The sequence below is a fragment of the Hibiscus syriacus genome, unplaced genomic scaffold, assembly GCF_006381635.1.
Source record: "Hibiscus syriacus cultivar Baekdansim isolate YM2019G1 unplaced genomic scaffold, ASM638163v2 tig00111504_pilon, whole genome shotgun sequence".
In the NCBI taxonomy this organism is placed as follows: Eukaryota; Viridiplantae; Streptophyta; class Magnoliopsida; order Malvales; family Malvaceae; genus Hibiscus; species Hibiscus syriacus.
This window is the reverse complement of record NW_024063107.1, coordinates 830,884-852,481: the sequence shown is the minus strand read 5'-3', so window position 1 is coordinate 852,481 and position 21,598 is coordinate 830,884. Positions and strand designations below refer to the sequence as shown.

Genomic DNA, 21,598 nt, shown 5'->3' with positions numbered 1-21,598 from the left:
TGTTTGATCTTTAGATTCTGAGCTAATCTTCACATCTGAATCTGTATAAAAGGATGAATTGTGGCATTTAGATCATTAACAAACTCAATACACATCTTTGTATGAGAAACAAATCAGCCTTCAACATAAAACTTTGCAGAAAGGGGATGGGGCAATGGATTGTCATTGGCAAAAAGGGGTATTGGCGGGCTGTTAAGGGACGAAAATGGTGTGGTGCTGGGATCTTTCTCTGAAAATATTGGTCCAGGTCCTCCAAATTTGGCTGAATTATTGGCTATCAAAAGAGGATTGGAGCTGTTCTTGGAGTCTGGAACTGATACAAAGAGTAGACTCATTGTTGAGTACGATTCCTTAGTAGCTGTAGAGTAGATTAGAAATCCTGGATCTTGTACTCCTTTGTTTGAGATTATTGTGAAAGAAATTATGAAACTGATGAATTGGCTAAGTTAGGAAGTGTCTAAGGTTGTTTAGGCTATGTTGTTGGTTAGTGTTGCGTAGAGGTGTTTTCTGGCTGGTTGTGTTGTACTGTTCTTGTATTGTTGTTGGTATTTAATTAATAATATTTTAGGCACACTTTTCCTCCCAATGTCCATTAAGCCACTTTTTTAGTTTTACAGTTTTGTAGTTTGCCAGTTATGAAGAGTTTTTAATGAGGCCTCTTTTTATCAAAAAGAGAGAAAAACATGCAACTTTGCAAATACTCACCAATGTTAGTACAAGCAAAAATCTAAAGCTACCTAGCTCTCTCTTATTAGTTTTCCTACCAATCAAAGGATGATTTACATGTTATTCCCTAAATCACTGTAGTCTTGGTTTGACCCGCCGTCCATTTGCATCAGAACCATCTAACGGTGCTTCTTTTCTTCGATATCCACATGCAATAACAGAATGTTCCCCGATTCTTGCAACATATTGCAGCAATTCAGTAAGAACACCAGGGCAGCTTTCCTTCAGATACTCGAATCCGTCTGTTTGCATCACAGCTGAAACCAATGCAACAAATTTGGTCATTCCTACCAATCTCTTTGAAAACATAAAAACAAATTAAGTGTTGCTCTTTTAGAGATAAATTCTAGGAGTGACAATCAATTCTTATCATGCATATGTTGATTGAAAAGTGAAGGATGAAAAGAGAGGACTGGAAAAGTAGGAAGACAATAAATTTAGACATTCTCTAAGCATATTATTAGTGAATCTAAAATAGAATTGATTTTTACAGTCCCCACCTTTTAAATTTTGTGGCAATGCAACAAATTTTAAGCATACGGCTTTCAGATGCAAACAGTTGTGCTGTTCTGCTAAGGCTAATGTAGTTGCAACTGTGTTTATTGCAACACCCTCACAAAGTTTAGCCTCACAGAGAATTCTCATTCTCTCAAGAGCATAACGGTCAGCAGCAGAAAGAAGATGCTGAGCCACAAGCGTTGAAGCCCATTTTGAAGTTGAACCCACTAGCTCTTCCAAATCCGGTAAGGTATCCCAGTAAATGAAATGGAGCAATGCCTGCAAACATCCAACCATGGTAACAAGAAGTTATATATACAAGATCACTTACCGAGTCACCTTGGGAATCCTCTCAATACTCCACAAGTTTTAGTTATTCTAGGCAGATTTAAACAACAGAGATGTAAGTTAATTTGTTTAATCAGGGTGAAAAGAAAAGAAGAGTTAAAATATTGGCTCATGGCAAGGAAAGAGCAAAGCAGGACCAAGAATCTCATAGCATGGACCTGCTATCAACTTCCACATTCCAACTCCATGTTCACCGAAGTAAAATGAAGCCATGATGTCATCTGTATAAAGTTTCATAGTTACCAAGATAAGTTTCATTGCAGTTTATCCACTACCATTCATATTAAGCAACATTTAGAAATTAAAAGAGATATTAACACAAAGGAAATATCTAACACTTGAGACATTCAATGCCTGATGTCACAAGTAAACAACTGGATTTACTCATCCAAAAGCTAGATCCTCAATGCATCTAGCAAAAGCACTGCTGCAGACAGCTCAGAAATTTTGTCAAAACATCTTATGATTATGAATTCCATGTCAGCTAAAATTACACTTGATATTGTTCCATTAGCTCAAAAGGTAGTGCAAAAAGAAGAGACAATTAGAAAGGAAGCAAAAGAAGACAGTAAACCTTAACCGAGGTTAGGAAGAATAATGTACAGGAGCAGCGCCTTAGGAGAGGAATCCCGATGTACACTCCTGTATAAGCAATCCTGTATGGCACCACAATTACTCAACTAACAAAAAAAACCAACAGACCTACCTCTTCCTCTCGCTATACCATCCAAAAACATGCTCATGATGAACACATTATAGGTTCCTAAGACACAACTGCTTGAGAAAAGTAGGAACAATCATCATGTTCTGCTCCTAATCACAACAATCTGTGCTTCTAATAATAAAATAATTTAAACATTCAACAAACTCTGGGGTTTATGATGGCAACAGAAAGCTAAATTTCACACGAAGTCACTATCCTCGAATCAAGAATTGAAATGCGGTCAAACCGTTTCTCTAGAGAAATTCACATTAAACCCTTTACCCCGGTGAAAATAATCTTCTCTTTCTCGATAACTATTACAATCCAGCTTGCACTAGATAGAGTGACGATTCTGAAGCTAAGTTGTGCATACAACTCAATGGGAACTTAAGAACTCTAGTAATGGAAACTGAAAATCAAGTAGCACTCGTATGAGCCTTCACCATACCATCTATATGTAAGTTTTCTAATAACTAGAGAATACTTAACGAAATTCAGCAAACCGTCCTAACAAAAGAAGAAAAAGAACTTGCAAAAGTCCTCATTTTTTGTTGCTTCTTAGGTGCTGATATTAATCATATCCTTCATTTCATTCAAATTTAAATTTATATTATACAGCTATGGAAAGAGAACAGTGACCTAAGCAGCATTCTTAATTCCAAACACTGAAAATAGAAAAACAAATCTACATAAATAAAGAATACAACAATTCGGAGCTTCAGCATGGATAATATCCTATGCATCTTAAAAGCTAATCTAGTTTTCAGCAATATTATGGGCTTGCTCAAAAGACGAATAAAGGGTATCAAAGGGAAATTATGAAATAAAATCAGATCAAGAGAGAAGGAGAACCTTGAAAATAGGAGCTTCCATATCTTCTACTGTAATGCACTGCGTGTTCTGATCCTTCAATGGACCAAAAAGTTGTGCCCTGAATACAGGTGAACGTACTGCAAGGACCAACTTGTGGGCAGCAAATATTTCCCCATCAACTTCAAATTTCACATCAGTTCCTTTTCCACTTTCTAATAGCCTCCCAAAATGCATACCAAGATCAGAAGGTGGCACCGAAATAGAATAGATTTTAGGTCCCTCCATATGCGACTTAACTACACCAACACAACAGCGAAATGAGAGGCAATCGTCTTTAAGGTAGTCTGATGTCTCTAGAAGAGTTCTTTTGAAAAAGCGTTTATAACCCCTGCAACACAAGAACGGCCAGCCATTTAATGGTGCTTTCACACAAAATGCCAAAAATGCATTAATCTAAATTACCGACCTACAACAATTGATCATCATAACAAAGATATAAAATAACAGTTTGTGTATAAACCTTTGATTGGTTCAGCAACTTAATCTCAATTGAAACTTTAACAATGGTTATCTACCTCAAAATTTCCAGTCTCAATTCTAACTATCAAAGCAGAAACTAATCCAAGAAAAAAAGCTATAATAATAGTTTTCTACAACGAAAAGAAAACCACAAAACTCACCACATGCTCCCACGGTACTTGAGGGTATAAGGACCGCTCTCAAGCATCCTCCCAAAATGGCTATGCACCTTGTGACGATCTTTCCCACTCTGATCCAAAAGCGTCAACTCAAAAAGCGCTCTTACATCCGCCCCTTCACTCACCAAAGCAATAAAAAGCGAAATGTAGGAAGCATTATCTTCAGCGCTCTTTCCATCCGGGTAAAAATAAATGGCCCATTCATAGCCCCCCACAATAAAAGTATCTGAAGCTATATATTTTCCCACTCCCATGCCTTTGACAAGGGAGTATCCGTTGATCATGAATTCATGGGACCCGTTCACCGTCTCAGTTTGAGACGTCGAGGAGGTTGAAGAAGAAGCAGGAGAAGAAGATGTTGAGGGTTTTGAAACTTCTTTGTGAAAACTAATTGTGCCCATCACGTGTGAAAAGATTAATCTGGGTTGACAACGAAACGGGTAATCGATGAATTCTCACAACTCTTCTGGGTTGAATTGGGGATTAAAACCAAGGAGGGTTTTTAGAAAAAGGGTAAGCGAGATTTTTTGAAGCGTGGATCTTCTATCTTTCAAAAATTCAAGAACCGGGTATTTCTTGTTTCGGTATGAAATGAGTTGGGTAGGAACCGACGCAGGGTTTTACCGATCAAATGATAACGAATTCAGATCAGAATTCAAGAACCCTAATTGAAGAGAATGTATAAATCGGAAGATGAGATCGACAACCAAATATAGCGATGGATGGAATTTTGAAGAGAGTGGTGAAAACAAAGGGAATCGGGAGACGAATTAAGGAACAAAGATCGATGAATTTTGCGAATTGGGAGATGAATTGGGGGAAGTTGAGAAAGTTCGAGAAGACGGCAAAGTTGAAAACTTGAAGAAAATAACTGAATATAATGCCGAATGAATGCAAAATGGCGCACACTTCTATATAATGCAAAGCAAGGAATCTTGCATGAAATTTCTTTGTAAGCTTCCCAAATGACAAATCAATAATTTTTTTTATAACCACAATTTACTCTATCAACCTAATTTATTGTATTTACAATCGCATTCAAACATTTGATCTTACTTAAAAAATATAGTATATAGTCTAACTAAATCAATTAGTTGTCGATAAAGTATCTCAATTATCATTTTGTTTCAGGACTAATTATATGATTGGTCAGTTTCATTTATGTTTTTTATCTTTCCTTACTAAATTCAAAAAACATAATATTTGATCACTTTTATTTTTATTTAATTAAGATATAATCACTGAATATTAATTAAGTTTTTAAAATAACAAATTAGTTGATATTATTTTGTGATATACGTCCCCTAAGCGGTTTCTTCATCTCCTTACTCCACACCGCCTATTAAGAATCAAGAATGCTCAGACAAAATAAAAGCTATGAAAACATGGAAATAAAATATATCTCTCGATTGAAAAACTCCCGAACTTTCCCACCCTTGAATTCTCGTCTTCATCTGTATGAAATACTTCATCAAATTTCTATGGTCCATTTTTCTTGGTTAATAGATGACGAAGAGAAATAATAGAATAATCATAAGGAACTATTTGATGATTTAGTGACCAATTTATTAATTTTGAAATTTTAGTGGAGAAAACAAAATTTTACTCAAATATTAATGATCATTTGCATAGTTTACCCTTTTCGGTTTATCCCTGTATAACTAATTCAATATGGTGTGTGCTCTTGAGCGTTTAGTATTACCTCGACTCACCATGTCATTCATGGTCCAATGAATGATAGCAACAAATTTTAAAATAACCACCCACTTTTTTTTTACACATAGGAAAGATGTGAAGATTCATATTAGAAAAAAATTATATGAACAAATACTATTGGTTGAGACCACGGATGACGTGGTAAACCGGGACCATTTAATAATTTCTCTAGTATTACGGATAAGGTCAAGTGAATGACATAATGTTATAATTTGAACGAAAAATGAGTTAATTTTATCATTTGTCTTCAAATTATGACCTTCATTTCAAATTAGTTATTAAACTTTTAAACATTATGATTTCATCCTCAAACTATGATTTTTATTTTAATTAGTCCTTAAACTTTTAAACATTCTAATTTCATCGTCAAACTATAAATCTCATTCTAAATTGGTCCCTAAACTTTTAGATTTTCCAATTTCATGCCCAAATTCATCCAAATATGTAATTCATTTCAACCATAGTTTAACCTAAATTTTATTTTTTTTCAAACATATAATGATATAACTTGGCCTAATGATTTTATTAACAAGAGATGTGATTAATATATACGTGTAATTTAGGATAGAATTGAAATATTCAAAAAGTTTTGGGACCAATTTAGAATAAAGATTATAGTTTGTGGATGAAAATGAAATGTTCAAAAGTTTGAGAACTAATTTAAAATGATAGTCATAGTGTAAGGATGAAATTGAATGTTTAACAGTTTAGAGACTAATTTAAAATAAGGGTTATAGATTGGAGATGTATGATATAATTAACTCACAAAAAAATTAATGAACTTTGTATTATACACGAAGTTGAATTACGAGATTGAACCTTATTTTTTTCTTATATTGTGTGAGATATATTGTCTTTTATCTATAGTATCGCATTTGAGATCATGTAATTGTTAAATAAGATAATAATCTTATGTAAATTATCGATATGACTGAAATTATTATTATAGTGTGACGAGGAAAACGCTGAGAATACTTCACGACATTAATTTTTTTTAGGAAAAATGTATGGATCACAGTGTGTCTTCCCCATCATCGACTATTTTATTTTGTTCTATATTTCTATGGATGTTGTTGGAAAAAACTAAAGACACGTGATAATTCATACGACTTCCACTAAAAAATTTAAAGTCGCATGATGTTTATGATGTTCTCTCCTTACACTGTAATAATGACCCTAAGGTGACGTTTATTTTTGCAGAGGTAAAAGGTCTGCAGTCTGCGGACCACATCTGCAGCAGAAGAGGTAGACCAAAAGTCTGCAGTCTACAAGAAGAAGCATGTTTGTTTTTAACGTATGCAAACTGGTAAAATAAACTGAAATATAAATAAATTGATTTTTTAAACTTAAAAGAGTTTTGCAATACTGAGATTTAAATAATTTTAGTTTTACAATACTGAAATTTAAATAATTCATACAACTACAATAATAATTTTTTTTAGAAAAACAAACACCACTTTATTAATTCTATTATAAGTCTCACATAATCACATGTATTATTAGTTTTATAGAATAAAATTTATAAATGATCATTAAATTATATGATTTTCTAAACATTAAATTGTCTAAAGTTATATAATAATATTAAAATTTGAATATTATTATCATATGGCACAACAACATTAATTATCATTAAACTATTATTAATCAATGAATCATACACCTCTATTTTTTTAAACATTAATTATCATTAAACTATTATTAAATATGCAATTATGTAATACTTTTAATTTTTTTAAATATATATTCATAATTTATTTTTATATAATTATATGATATTTTTATAAAATATTTTTTAATTTATCAAATTATTTTATGATTATTTTTTATTTAATTGTGATTATATTTTAAAATTTTAAAAACATAATTTATAATTTTTTTATATTTTAAAATTTTAATTATCAAACAATGAAATCATTTTTTATTAAGCAATGTGGTTTAAATACTTACCTTTCATATAAAAAGTTTAAATATAATTTAAAAATAACAAATCCAAAAAAAAATATTATATTTAAACTTAAATCAAAATAATTAAAATAAATATAAAATTTTAATAATATATAAAATAATTTATATGATATAAAATTAAATATCTATAATATAATATTAAAAAATTAATATTTAATTTATTTAAAAAATTAATATTAAAATTAAAATCAAATATAATATAATATAAAATTAAATTAAATATAAAACCTCTTTGAAGAGGTTAGAAAACGTCTACAGACATAAGGCCACGTCTGCGCCGCGCAAACCACGTGCAGACGTTAGAAGAGTTTCTGTCTTCTAAAAAACAAACGGTCTGCGAAGCCCAATGTCTACGCGTGGTCTGTGCGGCGCAGACATAAGAGCTTTGAATACTTTAAACAGTGAAAACAAACACCACCTAATTCAACAAATAATATGGTGATAGCCCTACGTGGAGAATTCTTTTTCCCATTGATATTGCATATATCATGTTATTTTAGACTAAGTATCGAATGATTCATGACACCAATCATATAAAATAGATAGAAGTCTAGAAAGATATCGTTGTACGTGAGGTATTTTCTACTACACGAATGAGATAAGCTCTGCACATTATTATCTAACAAAATTGAAGCATAGCCAAAGCTTCCCCTTGGCGGCACTTTGAGCCCCAACACTAATTTCCTCCACTCATAACATATCCCTATCTGCTCATCAACAGCCAAAGACAACTCCTTTTTTCTCTATCAACCACCTCTCGTTTACACTTTTGTTTCACTCCACTTTCTCTCTTTCTTCTACATCTACACCCAATCCCAAGCAAAACCCATTTTTCTGGTCCCTTGTGAGTCCATTTTCCAGGCACTTCCCAGGTCAGTTCTATCTTCATCTCGGTGTTGTTTTTTTTAACCATTTATGTCTTGTAATCTTGTGCTTCACGTTATGCACTTATGGTGGCAAATGACTTTATGATTACATGATCATGTAGTAATCACTACCCTTTTTCACTTATGGTTGTATGTAATGGTCTTGACCTACTAATGTGAGTTGGTATTAATCGAAGTCACCTCGGGACGGATACGTTATTTTATGTTAAAGGGTGTGGATTTAAGAACTTATATTAGAAGTTTTTAGAGGATTAGAAATTTTTAGAGGATACGACCACCTACGAGCATCCTCTCGATCCATCCCTGGTAACATTATAAGTTTACTTTCAGATTTTCTTTAGATGCATGGATCTTATCCAGGCTTGTTGGAGCTTGAACCATGGGTGCCTCTTGTTGCCCATCAAGTGTTCAATCTTTTGTTCATTGAATGGAGGGGTCTTATTTGAATGGTCCCCCACCAGTAGTTATAGAACCAATGGAGTTTTACTACTGGTAAAGAACCAGTGATTAGAATTTGGGCTTTTGGACCAGCAGCTCGCTCATCAAGGAGAGAGGATAAGCCACTAGGCCTAGTCCCTATCCATTAAGTCTTGTACATGATCCACTAAGCTGAAGATTGTGGATATAAATCCTATGTTTTCTGCTACTTGTTTTCTAAACAATGATGTGTTTAAGACATCCTTTTGGGTTCTTGGTGACGCTTTTGGCTGAGGAGAAAGTAGTGCGGAGGCCGTTGCAGATGAAGGCAGCGGAGCTGGTAGGACGCTTCCGCAGGATGTACAGGGGCCGTCGCATGTAATGGCCTCCGCACAATTTTCTCCTTCGAAAGCATCAACAATTGGACAAGTTCCCGATCTAAAGAATCAGTCAAAATGAATAGCTTATAGCGGTCGCAACCCAAATTTTACCATCAACAGTTCTAAAACTTAAAAGTATGAAAATGTTTCTGGTCCAACAAGATTTAGCCTGACCATGAGTTGAACAGGAAAGGAAGATGGTATTTTTATGTACTTACCATCGTTCATTTTGTTTTAGGAGAATGACTTGAAGATTAAGGCGTCTTCTTCTTGCATAATCTGCATTAAAACTTCGACGTGTTGAAGTTAAAATTGTTTGTTATACTTGTTTGATTCGTCTCAGTTGGGAGAAGGGGGAGATGGCACAGATTTTAGCGCCCTCGACTCAATGGCAAATGAGATTACCGAAGACCTCGACCTTTGGGAGTCCCGTTGCGACGAAAATGTGGAGTCCTCTGGTGTTGAAACAGAACAGGAAAGGAGCAGCTAAGAGCTCTGGCAAATTTAGAGTGCTCGCTTTGTCTGAGAACAGCACTGTCAACAGGCTAGAGAAGTTTCTAAACATGGACATCACTCCATACACCGAAAAGATCATTGCTGAATATATTTGGTACATCATCTTTCTAATACATCTTATCTATGTTTCGAATAAAATATGTGTCGAACAAGGTACTTCAGCAACATAGATTAGCATTATGAAATCACTTCTGTTTCTGCGTTGGAACAGGATAGGGGGCAGTGGAATCGATATGCGTAGCAAGTCCAGGGTAAGGAAATGACTAGAACTGAAATTTTGTGATTTTCAGTCTGGTAATTAGTTGTCTCTCATGTTTCTTTGGGGCTTATTACAATTCGCAGACGATATCAAAGCCGGTTGAACATCCCTCCGAGCTTCCCAAGTGGAACTACGATGGATCAAGTACCGGACAAGCACCCGGAGACGATAGTGAAGTTATTTTATAGTAAGATAAGACCTTTCAAAAGAAATTTAAAAGTTTATTTATTGCTTGTTATCTTCAAAACACCATTTTGACTGAAAACTTCATCCAGCCCTCAAGCAATCTTCAAGGATCCTTTCCGAGGAGGTAACAATATCTTGGTGGGTATCATCGAAGCCGTGTAACTAAAGTTTTCTAATTGGTTGTTGAAAGCTTTGTAAGTAAATTATATAGTGTGGCCGGCTAATATTTTTCTTGTGTGTTTCAAAAAGGTACTTTGTGATGCATACACACCAGCCGGCGAGCCCATTCCCACAAACAAGCGTGCCAGAGCTGCTGAGATTTTCAGCAACAAGAAGGTGGTAGATGAAGTACCATGGTATGAATTACTTTTCCTTGAACTATCTTATTCTTTCATTTATATTGTATTATTCAAGAGCTATAGCGTACTCTTGTGTTTTCCTTTATTCTGATTAGGTTCGGGATCGAGCAAGAGTACACTTTACTTCAACAAAACGTGAAATGGCCTCTGGGCTGGCCTGTTGGAGGCTACCCTGGTCCTCAGGTAACGATATGACTCGATTTTTATACTAAAGTAAAAAAGTTGTAGAGATCTGTAAATTCGTGTTAATAATGCATTCCTACAAGAACTTATTCATTAACATGGTTGCTTGATGCCAAATTCAGGGTCCTTATTACTGTGCAGCTGGAGCTGACAAGTCATTTGGGCGTGACATCTCGGACGCACATTACAAAGCTTGCTTATATGCGGGCATTAACATCAGTGGAACCAACGGGGAGGTTATGCCTGGCCAGGTCTGCTGCCTTCAAGTCCTCATCTAGCTAGCGGAAATGAAGTACTCCTGCATTCATGCTTGTTTGTTCATTAGTTATCGCCATTTTGATTCTGTGAATTACTATGCAGTGGGAGTATCAAGTAGGTCCAAGTGTTGGCATCGAAGCCGGAGATCATATCTGGATTTCCCGATACATTCTTGAGGTATTTCTTCTCCACATGGTTTCGTTATAGTCTTATGGAGGCCACTGCAAAATTCCGACCTTTGCAACATCTGTGTGTCAATCAATTCAATAACTTACCAATAGTTTCCTCTACTCTTATAGAGAATCACCGAACAAGCCGGCGTTGTTCTCTCCCTTGATCCTAAGCCAATTGAGGTAATATAACATTCTGTGACGTTCGATTCTTACTATTAGGCCGTCACAGGGTTTGCTCCATTTGTTTTCCTTTTGCTAGGGTGACTGGAATGGTGCTGGATGCCACACCAATTACAGGTGAATTTATAGTATCACTTTGGGAGCTATATTGGATTCTATGGTGAATTTATAGTATCACTTCTCGAATCACAACGAAACATATTTCTTAACGCAGTACGAAGAGCATGAGGGAAGAAGGAGGCTTCGATGTTATAAAGAAAGCAATCCTGAATCTGTCGCTTCGCCACAAGGAGCATATCAGTGCCTATGGCGAAGGAAACGAGAGAAGACTTACAGGAAAGCATGAAACAGCCAGCATCGACACGTTTTCATGGGTACGTCTCATGAGATATCTGTGCCTTGCAATGGAAGCCATTGGAAAACTTTAGATACTTTCTTTAATGTCTGTAAAAAAAAATTCCGGGTTCGAACTTGCAGGGTGTGGCTAATCGCGGCTGCTCAATCCGAGTTGGGCGTGACACCGAGAAGAATGGAAAAGGTACTACCATCAATGAAACTAGTGAGAATCAATTATGGATGTTAAGAACTATAACTTGTTGACAGCAAACTCGATAATGTTGTTTCGTTGTTAGGTTACTTGGAAGACCGGCGCCCGGCTTCGAACATGGACCCGTACGTCGTGACATCATTGCTGGCGGAAACTACACTATTGTATGAGCCGACGCTCGAAGCCGAAGCACTTGCTGCTCAGAAGATTGCTTTGAAGGTCTGATTTAAAGCAGTTTGGCTTGGTTCTAGCTCATTTACAGGGATGGTTTTGCACTTTTATAAATTGGATGGCTTTCAGGGAAATCCCTGTAAATGAAAGGGTCTTAAAATGAGTACTTGGTCTTGTCAAATTATATTCTTAAATGGATTGTCTTGTAAATCAAAATTACTGGTCTTAATCACGTATCTTCTATCTTTGTTTAATGGATATTTTAATTTTGAGTTAATTGTATCTTACATCCTTTAATTATGATTTTTATTTTAAATTAATCCTCAAACTTTTAAATATTCTGATTCCACCCCTAAATTATGACTTTTAAATTGGTTTTTGATTTTTTTAAATTAATCTAGAACGAGTAATAATTTAAGGGTTAAATTATGACTCGTTCTAGATAAAACTCAAACTTTTGAATATTCTAAGTTCATTCTAAACGAGGCTCATTGAATTGAGCGGTTGTGATGAATAAATCTTTACAACATTCAGTTTAAATTAATCGATCGATAGATTAAATATAAATTGTTAAAAAATAACATTCCATCCAAATAGTGAAATAATTTATTATCCTTGGATACGTCACTCACTAGGATGGTATAGTTAATTTTTTAGTTAATTTGTTATAAAATTGGTCTACATGTTTACTTAGATCACTCGCGTTAATAGTCGTTATTGTGAGTGTTATAATATTGATGTGACACGTTATCTTGTTGATTTTACCAATTGTGATGCGACATAAGATCACCCTTTGACGCCTCATATGGGGATGGATATGAGTCGAATTGGGTTAGATTTTCGACTAGTCAACTAACATGCCACATCAACATTTCATAACTCACAATAACAACTATTAATATTGAGTGACCGATTTATTATAAATCAATAATATTAGTAATCAATTTGTTACTTTTGAAACTTTAGTGAAGAAAATAAAAACCTACTCAAACATAATTGACCATTTATATAGACTCAAATATATTTTGTACGAGTTGTCCCTAAAATACTTTTCGAGACGTTTTATGTTTGATTAAAATAAAATTTTTGTTGTCTTTTGATTTTTCAGAATTTTACCTTGACTAATTTGGATTGAACTGTATCATTACTTAATTTTCGTTATTGAATTTCTTAAAATGATATTAAACTACTTACTACTTTAGTTAACCTGTTGGTATCATTATAAAATGTTAATTCTGCAAAAAAATTGTAAATATAAATTATATATTTAGTCACTCAATTATTCTTATAATATTACTTTTTGTTTCGTTTAAAACGTGTGTGAAGCTCAGAAATGTGAGACCGGGTGTAGTACATTATTTTAATGAGTTTGCGAGTGATATTATCATTTCTACCTCACAAAACAAATTTAATTTTAAATAGATTTATAATTAAATGGGTAAACTACGTATTTAGTATCTAAACTATTAATTTTGGTTTATTTAATATCTAAACTTTTAATTTTTTAAAACTATACCTAATGTTTAGTTTTAGTTTCATTTTAATACCACACTATTAAAAATTTAACTCGTTTAGTACTTAAACTATCAATTTTGATCCGTTTTAGTAACTAAATTTTTAAATTTTTAAAAAACTTAACACTAAATTTTTAATAAGATACTAAAATGAAATAAAAATTAAACTTTAGTTCTGATTTTGAAAAAAATTAAAGTTTAGGTGCAAACACATAGTTTACCCTAATGTTTAGTTTTAGTTTCAATTTGTTTTTTCCCTTTTAATTTTAATTTTAATTTCATAAGATTTTGAAACTCCTCCTACCGTTGTGAATTGTTTCGTAATTTTCTATCGCTCTGTGATCGAATCTCGTGTTTATTGATCTGATTCGCGGGGGAAGAGAGGGGCGGGGGGATTTTTTTTGGAAGCTTTGTCGTTGAACTTGAGAATTTATTGATTTCAGTTTCTTGTTGTTTTTTTATTTATTTTATTTTTGGTGGATCAATGGGGGTGAGAATTTGGGATTAGAATCGTTGATTGAGGAGATTTTGAACGGGGTTTTCGAGAATGGCATCGGCTCAGGTCTTGCCTAGTTCGAGGAAAAAAGAACATTTAGAAGCTGGGAAGCGACGGGTACAGTTTTTTTTTTTCATTCTTAATTTCCCCCCTATATTGATTGATTTTGATTCATTGTTCCTTTTGTGGTTTCTGTTTTGAGATATGATTTTGGATCTGGTCAATGATTGTGTTCCTCGTTAAATTTATTAGGTATATATGGTCAGTTATTTAGGATATTGATTTCAGAATAGGATTAGAACTGAGGGTAGATTTTGGTATTTTCACGTATGATCTGTAGTACATTTACGTTGTTTCGCAATGTTTTGGTTGATCATGGCTAGAATTGATGGACATGGTATATGAAGTCAATTATTTTGTTAGATTACACCTTTTGGAAGTTTAAATGCTTTTATGCCTAAAATCTTATCGTCGCGACCGTAATGTGATGTCATTGGAGCTAAAAAGGAGACCCATTATCTTTTGTTTTTCTTCTTAAACAAAATTTGAGAGTTTATTTTTGTCATTACGGTTCACTCAATGCTAGTGTTTGTATTCAAGCCGGAAAGGATGAAGAAGCTTCATTTGGCACTTATCGGCTGTGATTTCAAAGACGGGTGAATTTCAGCTGCCTAGCTGCTAGCATTGCTGATATGCTTTTGCACCTGAGTAATGTGTATTATCGCTAGTTCTGTTTTGTGATGGGTTGGACCAGTTCTGGTTGTTTAGAACTGTTCTTTTGATCTGTTTTGTGACGGGTTGGACCAGTTCTGGTAGTAATTCTCATCATATTAATTAGGTCCACAAAACAAAAAGAACTCCCATCCCGGAGTTGTATTTTTTCTTGGGAAGCTGCACTTTTTACATAGTTGAAGCTGCACTTTTTACATAGTTTAATAAGTTAATATCCTCCTAAATAATCCACTTGGTTGGTTGGCTTTTGTATAATTGTATTGTTCGATTGCCTTTTGTATAATTGTACTTGGATTGTGCCTACAATAAAGTTTCTCAGTTATCAGTTAATTGTTTTTGAATGCGAAAATAATTCTGTGGAGTATACTTACCATGTACGGTTACAATTCATACCCTCTTTTTTGTTGCAGCTTGAGGAATTTCGTAAGAAAAAAGCAGCTGAGAAAGCCAAGAAGGCAGCAAATACCACCCAAGCTCAAGCTTCCATTGTTAGTTTAAATTATAAACAGCAATTAGAAACTGAACAAGTACGGGTTACCGAATCAGGTGGTGCTGGTACATCTGATGGACCCGATCTGTCTTCTGTAAAAATAATTGACAACTATAAAACAACTGAAGTTTACTCAAACAACATGGATGTTTTCCCATCCTTTTTAGAGAATGATTATAATTCATCTTCTACAAAAGCGCATGCACATGCAAACAGTCAAGAAAATGAGAAATATGGTGCTTCTTATAGTGCTGGACCATTGTTCAATGATAGCCTACAGACAGAACATATGAGTAATGCCTTTCAAGAACCCAAGTCAAAAGAAGACGACTATTTGAAGGTTCCGACAAATCTAAATCCTATTTCTTCTGAAGATTTTGCTATTAAAATATCTCCACAGAATTCACTGCAAAGCAAGGCAAGCGAAGGCAGCTTGCTAGGCAGTAGCCATGGCCCTTCATTATATGAAGGTAATGTTGAATACTTGTTTTGAATATGCTTGTTTTATACATTATATGAATGGAATTTCTGTTTATATATCTATGATTTCAGCATATTTTATTTTGCTAGGAAACTAACACAGCATAGCATTTTCTGTGGTTTAATTGCAGACTCTGCTCAATCCACATCAGGTGGGACAGCATTCATCTGTGAAGTTGGGCAGAACTTGCAAGGAACAGCAGAATTTAAGGAACCTATGATTTCTGATTTTGAAGAAAGAAAATTCAGTAGTTCATCCAGTGTTTTTCCAAGTTTGCATGTTCCATCCATACAAACATCTGGGTCATCAGAGTTAAATTTTGATGCCAGAAGTTCCTCAAGTTACACACCACTGCATTCTGTCACAAGTGATACTAGTTCCAGGAGATCTCGTCCATCTTTCCTTGATTCTCTTAATGCATCCGGAGCTTCTTATGGGTCTCTTTTTCAACATAATCAACCTAAAAAGGATGCATTTGCCCCTCACAATTCACAATTTAACAGTAGTAATGCCATGGGATCAACCCATTTTGAGAAACCATCAACAGAGAGTGGAAATGTGGGAACTTACTCCAAGCTTGGGTTCCCCGTTTTTCCTAGTGTCGATGAGGATTCTGATCATTTTTCAGCTCCTGCTAGTAATAATGGTGACCTCTTGAAGCTGAATGTTGGTAATGAGAATATATCGGAGAAGAAGCATGAATTCTACTCTACCAAACAGAATGAGGATTTTGCAGCTTTGGAGCAGGTACTTATATTTTCTATTATTGAGGTGCCACTGTTCCCAGGTTTCTAACGATTCTTCTGTTTTATGGTTTGTCCCTTGTGTGAGTTATACTGCTTATCATAAGGGTTTCCTTAATAACATTTTTTTTATAGGAATAGGAGGTCTCATTAAAAACCTCCTTCTTAGTTGGCTCTTGTGGAAGAGGCAACATTGGAAGGAGGAAAAGAGTACCTCATCTTATTAATAAACCAGAATTACATAATCTTACATCTTACATAATAAACTTCCCGAAATAAAATACAAACCAAACCAACCATAAAGCTATAAACATCAACCAATCCCCTCCTTAGCTAACTTATTTGCCTCCGAATTGCAACTCCTAGGAATCCATCTAACAATAATACCCATAGCAGAAACTAAGGTCCCGGTTTCCTTAATAACATTAAAACGCATTTTTTGAAGTGCACTTTTTGATGTCTTAGGAATATGTCATCACGGGTATCCAAGCTTATATTTAACTCATCATGCAATTTGACATTCCACAATGTATATGCAATTTTTACTAGTATGTGATTCTATGAATATGCATAAAAACCATGGAATTATTTTCTTCCTATAGCCGTATAGGGATCATGTAGTTGTTTGAAATATACTGGAGAAGAAAGGTATATGGGTCTCTAGAATGCAAAAGAAAAAGGGACTGTCACTCACCAGGATAATGTGCTTAAATATACGATGTTGCTTTCAGTTTCAGAGGTGAAAAATCTAGGTTGGGAATTTAGAGTTTAGTTGAGGGATAACGCTGATTCCTTTATCAAGTTATTGTTCATCCGTGATGAAAATGAAATAGTGAAATAACGGATGAGTTATAAAAAAAAATTGTATTCTTAGATCTCTGTCTCGTGTTCACCATCTAGTCTTTGGGCGTGCATGAGCTGGAGTAGGATGTTGTTTGGTTTGGGAACTGACAGGTTTGGATATTAAGAGGCAAGGAAGAGGAATCCCTAGAGCTTTTTAGTTATAATGGACTTTTTCGTATTTCAATCCTTAATGTCATCATTGTCATGTTGGTACCTTAGGGATGAGTGGCTATAAATGGCTGGTCAAAGAAAAAGAGCCATTGAGAAGAAAATGTTGTTGTATCTTTTGAAGTTTCTAATACGATTCTATCAAAAAAAAAATCTAATACGCTCACCGGATAACTTTTGGTGTAGAATACTATAGTTTTTCATATGTTGTTTGTGAAAATGGTTCTTTTATGTTGTTTGTGAAAATGGTTCTTTTATTGACTTTTTCTGTAAATTGTTTTGGCTTTATTAATTTATTTATTCTTATTCTGCAGCATATTGAAGATTTGACTCAGGAAAAATTTTCATTGGAACGAGCTCTTGAGGCCTCACGTGCATTAGCAGAATCTTTGGCTTCTGAAAACTCATCATTAACAGATAATTATAATCAACAGGTGTGCTTCCAGATATTAGATTAGCAGCATCACTAGCATGTCATGGTCATGATATGCTTGTTTATCAATTCATTGTGCTTCGTCATTGTAATTATGAAGGGGCACTTAGATGTCATTTCATTGTCCCAATAACTATTCTAAATCATTCTTAAAAATCTCTTAATTATTTGACTTTTCTCCGCAGAGAGGTGTTTTCAACCAGCTAAAATCTGACATGGAGCACTTACAGGAAGAAATCAAGGCCCAAGTGGTTAGTATTTGTTGTATTTAGGTACTGGTAGTCAGTTCAAGCTGTTAGAAATAATTGAATGTCGTGCAACTGCATACAGCTTTATATCATATGCGCAATGGTGTTTATATGGCGTGTTTCACGTGTGCACATATGCACATGGATTTAGACTTGTTTATTCTTTCATAAACTATTTTAAAATTGAGATATCTACTGCTGTCTATTGCATCCTGAGTCATACCTATTAACCAGAAAATGCAGTACAAGGAATCCCTCAAGCTGTTGTCCTTGTGTAGCCCTTTTTGATCTGCACGTGAAGGGACCTTATGTAGTGTTGTTCCACGTTTATTAAATATTGGGTTTCTTTTGGTTTTATATTCAGGTTGGGCCTCTTGCCCTCTTCACCTATTGCCAATTGGTTTTAGGTTAGATGCTTAACAACTTTTAATCTATAAAGGTGATGCTTAAAGTTAGAGCTTGTTTATTGTTCCTGGATTCAATCGGTAAGTCCTTTGATTGTTTTGGTTTTATTTCCCAATTGGTTTTAGGTTAAATGCTTACAATTTTGAATCTATAAATATGATGCTTAAAGTTTGAGTTTGTTTATTATTCCTGAATTCAATCTGCAAGTCTTGTTTGTAATGGTTTTCTTTTGTTGCAAAAGAATGGCGCACGGGATGCAATTCTGGTTTGTTCTGTATTTTAAAATGGTATGCTGTATGTATGCTGATCCACGTTTTATTTTCTTGTGTTCTTTGTCTGATAATGTTCAAATGGGTGAGGAAGCATGTCACAAATTCATTTTTTTTATTTTACATTTTATTTCAGCGTATTCTCATCTCTGTTTTATTTCCATGTCTGTTGCTTGGTATTTGCAGGCAGAGGTCGAATCTTTGAAATTGGAATATGCAAATGCTCGACTAGAATGTAATGCAGCTGATGAACGTGCGAATATATTGGCTTCTGAAGTCATTGGTTTGGAAGAGAAGGTAACAAATGTTTTAATGGGTCAAGATTTTTCTTCATTTTCTAATATCATTCTATTCATCACAGAACTTGTATCTCTCTAGACAATAACGCAGAGAGATTTGCAAATTGCCATGTTTATGTATGCATGTTTGTAGTATGTACTACATGCGAAGGGTGTTTCTTGGACATATATTAGAGATGGAATGTTTTTAAGTGTCAGCTTAACATGAGTGGCTCTCTCTGTAGTCCTTTTTGATATTGATTTGATTCCGTTAATTTGCTTGTTTTAGATGTTATTAGCATTTGGAGTTTATTCCATTGAATAAATTTGTGTAAAGCTGTTGATACAGGAGTAGAATAACTTTGCCACCTGCTAGATTAAAATGTTTTTAATATCCTTTTTGTAGGCACTGAGATTAAGGTCGAATGAACTAAAATTGGGGAGGCAATTGGAGAACTCACAGTCTGAAATCTCTTCCTTCAAGTATGCTTTCTTTTTATGATGATGATGTTGTTGCTAAAGGACTTGTTATCTATATTTTCAGCATAAGTTATTCTTATTTCTTCTTTGTAGTTTATCCAATTATATATGCTTTCTGCATTCCAAAGTTTTTCTCGATTGTGATGCTCATATTGTAGATGTTCATTGTTTCCATTCTGAACCAGTGCTTGGATTGTCTAAAGATATATTTATCCATTTAAAGTTAAAGTGGTTATGAACTTATGACATTTATGCAGAAGCAAAAAAGGAAATACTAGAAACAAAAGGCCAAATGTCTTCATGTTAAGTGTTTAATCAATGAATTAGAATTCTTAAATATGACATAGAAGGCAATTTTATGTAATAAGTCACTTTTATTTACACTCATATTTTACCTCAAAGCAGTAAGAGATCCCATCCCTCAGTATGTCTGGCTTTTGTTTTCTATTAAGTTTTACATGTATAACCCACTTTGTTTCTGGGTATTAAGTTTTGTTGCTTATGCCATGTGAATTATTGTTGTCAAGTGCCAGATGAATTGATATTTATGCAGTAAGAAAAAAGAAATTCAAGAAACAAAAGGCCAAAAGTCTGCGCAATGTGTTTAATAGACGTGTTAAAATCATTTAAGATGACAGAGAATGCAATTTTATGTAATCTGCCACTTTTATTTGCATTCATATTTTACCTCAAAGTGTGTTTTTGTTAGTGATCAACTGATCATAACAGAGTCGTTCCCTCAGTATGGCCGGATTCTGTTTTCTATTGCATTGTATACATATAAACTGCATTGTTTTTGGGTATTAAGTTTTGATGCATATGCCATGTGAATGATTGATTTCAAGTGCCACATGAATAGACAAATTATTTGTGATTGATATTTACTATAAATAAAGAAAACTGAAAGGATGAAGAAAAGGGGTCGTAATAGTGTTTATTGTTGGTTTTCTGCCTTTCGGTTTCATGAATTCATAGATTATTAGTTTTACACAAGGAATTTCTTTGTTATTTTGGTTCTTCCATTTTCCATAATATTTTTTTATAAGAATTGGAGGTCTCGTTAAAAACCTCCTTCATAATTGTCAGAAAACCAGAGAGGTAGACCGCCAAAAAGCGGAAGGGGTAAAGGAGTACCTCAAGCTTAATCCATTTGCCATAATATTTTCATGTTCAGTTCTCATACGCAAGGATGCAACATTTACTCTGAATCTTGCAGAAAGAAAATGTCTAGCTCAGAGAAAGAGCGTCAGGATTTCCTGTCAACTATTGAAGCTCTTCAAGAAGGTAAGTATGCCAATCTAAGGGGTGTTTGTTATTATCGTATTTAATTATATGTAAGTTTTTATAATTTTTCCCTATAAGAGTCCTATGCTTGCTATATATTCTTCTTATTCTTTTAATGCAGAGAAGAAGGTACTCCAGTCTAAGCTTAAAGATGCTTTCCTCAGTGGAAAGCCTGTTGCTGCTATCAGGAATCCTGCTAATAAGAAGGATATATCAACTTCAACAGAAGATCTAGGTAATTGCATTGCTTTTTTTTTTTTTAGGTTTCTACATGCATAAATTACCATATCTTATTACTGAACCCAAATTCAGTTGCATATGGAAGGAAACTGCTAAACATATTCCCAATTCCAAAACATACTATCGGTGTACTCCCTTAAGTTGATTATACAGACTGAAGCTTAGTGAGATTTAGGAACAAAATTTCTTCTTGAAGGCCTAATGGACTGTGATGTTTTAGCTCTGATTTGAGGTTATGGCTATGGTATGTCTTGTTGGTTGGGTACATGAGATTAGGTGTACTATTATTATTTACATATTGAAAGCGTTGCTCTTTTGCAAGATTTGGAGTAGGTAGTTATCGGAATGTGGATAAGTTGCTTCCACTCTTGAGTTTTTGTAATGTATTTGCATCACACATGAACCTGATGCATCGTATTATGCATTGATATAAACATATCATCCTATATAGACGTACAAATAAGAAAACTCAAGGAAAACTTAGTTTGTGCTAGACAAATATTAACAT

General features: G+C 34.3%; 3 protein-coding genes across 3 annotated transcripts in view; 2 read left to right on the top strand and 1 right to left on the bottom strand.

The window, feature by feature from the left end:
* LOC120164066 (protein BLISTER-like) overlaps positions 1-21,598 on the top strand; it is a 32,113-nt gene that overhangs the window by 8,585 nt on the left and 1,930 nt on the right. Inside the window, exons 2-10 of the mRNA XM_039173830.1 lie at positions 14,047-14,113; positions 15,139-15,688; positions 15,830-16,446; positions 17,768-17,887; positions 18,072-18,137; positions 18,995-19,105; positions 19,493-19,569; positions 20,783-20,850; positions 20,972-21,085. Of these exons, the coding sequence (XP_039029761.1) occupies positions 14,048-14,113; positions 15,139-15,688; positions 15,830-16,446; positions 17,768-17,887; positions 18,072-18,137; positions 18,995-19,105; positions 19,493-19,569; positions 20,783-20,850; positions 20,972-21,085 (1,789 nt within the window). The 5' untranslated portion in view covers position 14,047. The remainder of the gene's footprint in view (positions 1-14,046; positions 14,114-15,138; positions 15,689-15,829; positions 16,447-17,767; positions 17,888-18,071; positions 18,138-18,994; positions 19,106-19,492; positions 19,570-20,782; positions 20,851-20,971; positions 21,086-21,598) is intronic.
* Positions 101-4,631, bottom strand: LOC120164069 (BTB/POZ and MATH domain-containing protein 2-like). The gene is made up of 5 exons (XM_039173833.1): positions 3,769-4,631; positions 3,128-3,476; positions 1,227-1,503; positions 691-983; positions 101-131 (listed from the first exon to the last, which is right to left on the bottom strand). The coding sequence occupies exons 1-4, from the start codon at positions 4,185-4,187 to the stop codon at positions 799-801; spliced, it is 1,230 nt and encodes a 409-aa protein (XP_039029764.1). The 5' UTR covers positions 4,188-4,631; the 3' UTR covers positions 101-131; positions 691-798.
* LOC120164068 (glutamine synthetase leaf isozyme, chloroplastic) lies at positions 8,144-12,090 on the top strand. Its single transcript, XM_039173832.1, has 14 exons — positions 8,144-8,342; positions 9,498-9,764; positions 9,882-9,921; positions 10,013-10,116; positions 10,205-10,253; positions 10,365-10,471; positions 10,570-10,657; positions 10,780-10,908; positions 11,018-11,092; positions 11,215-11,268; positions 11,348-11,385; positions 11,483-11,642; positions 11,746-11,806; positions 11,901-12,090. Exons 2-14 carry the CDS (start codon positions 9,514-9,516, stop codon positions 12,038-12,040), a joined length of 1,296 nt encoding a protein of 431 aa, XP_039029763.1. The 5' UTR covers positions 8,144-8,342; positions 9,498-9,513; the 3' UTR covers positions 12,041-12,090.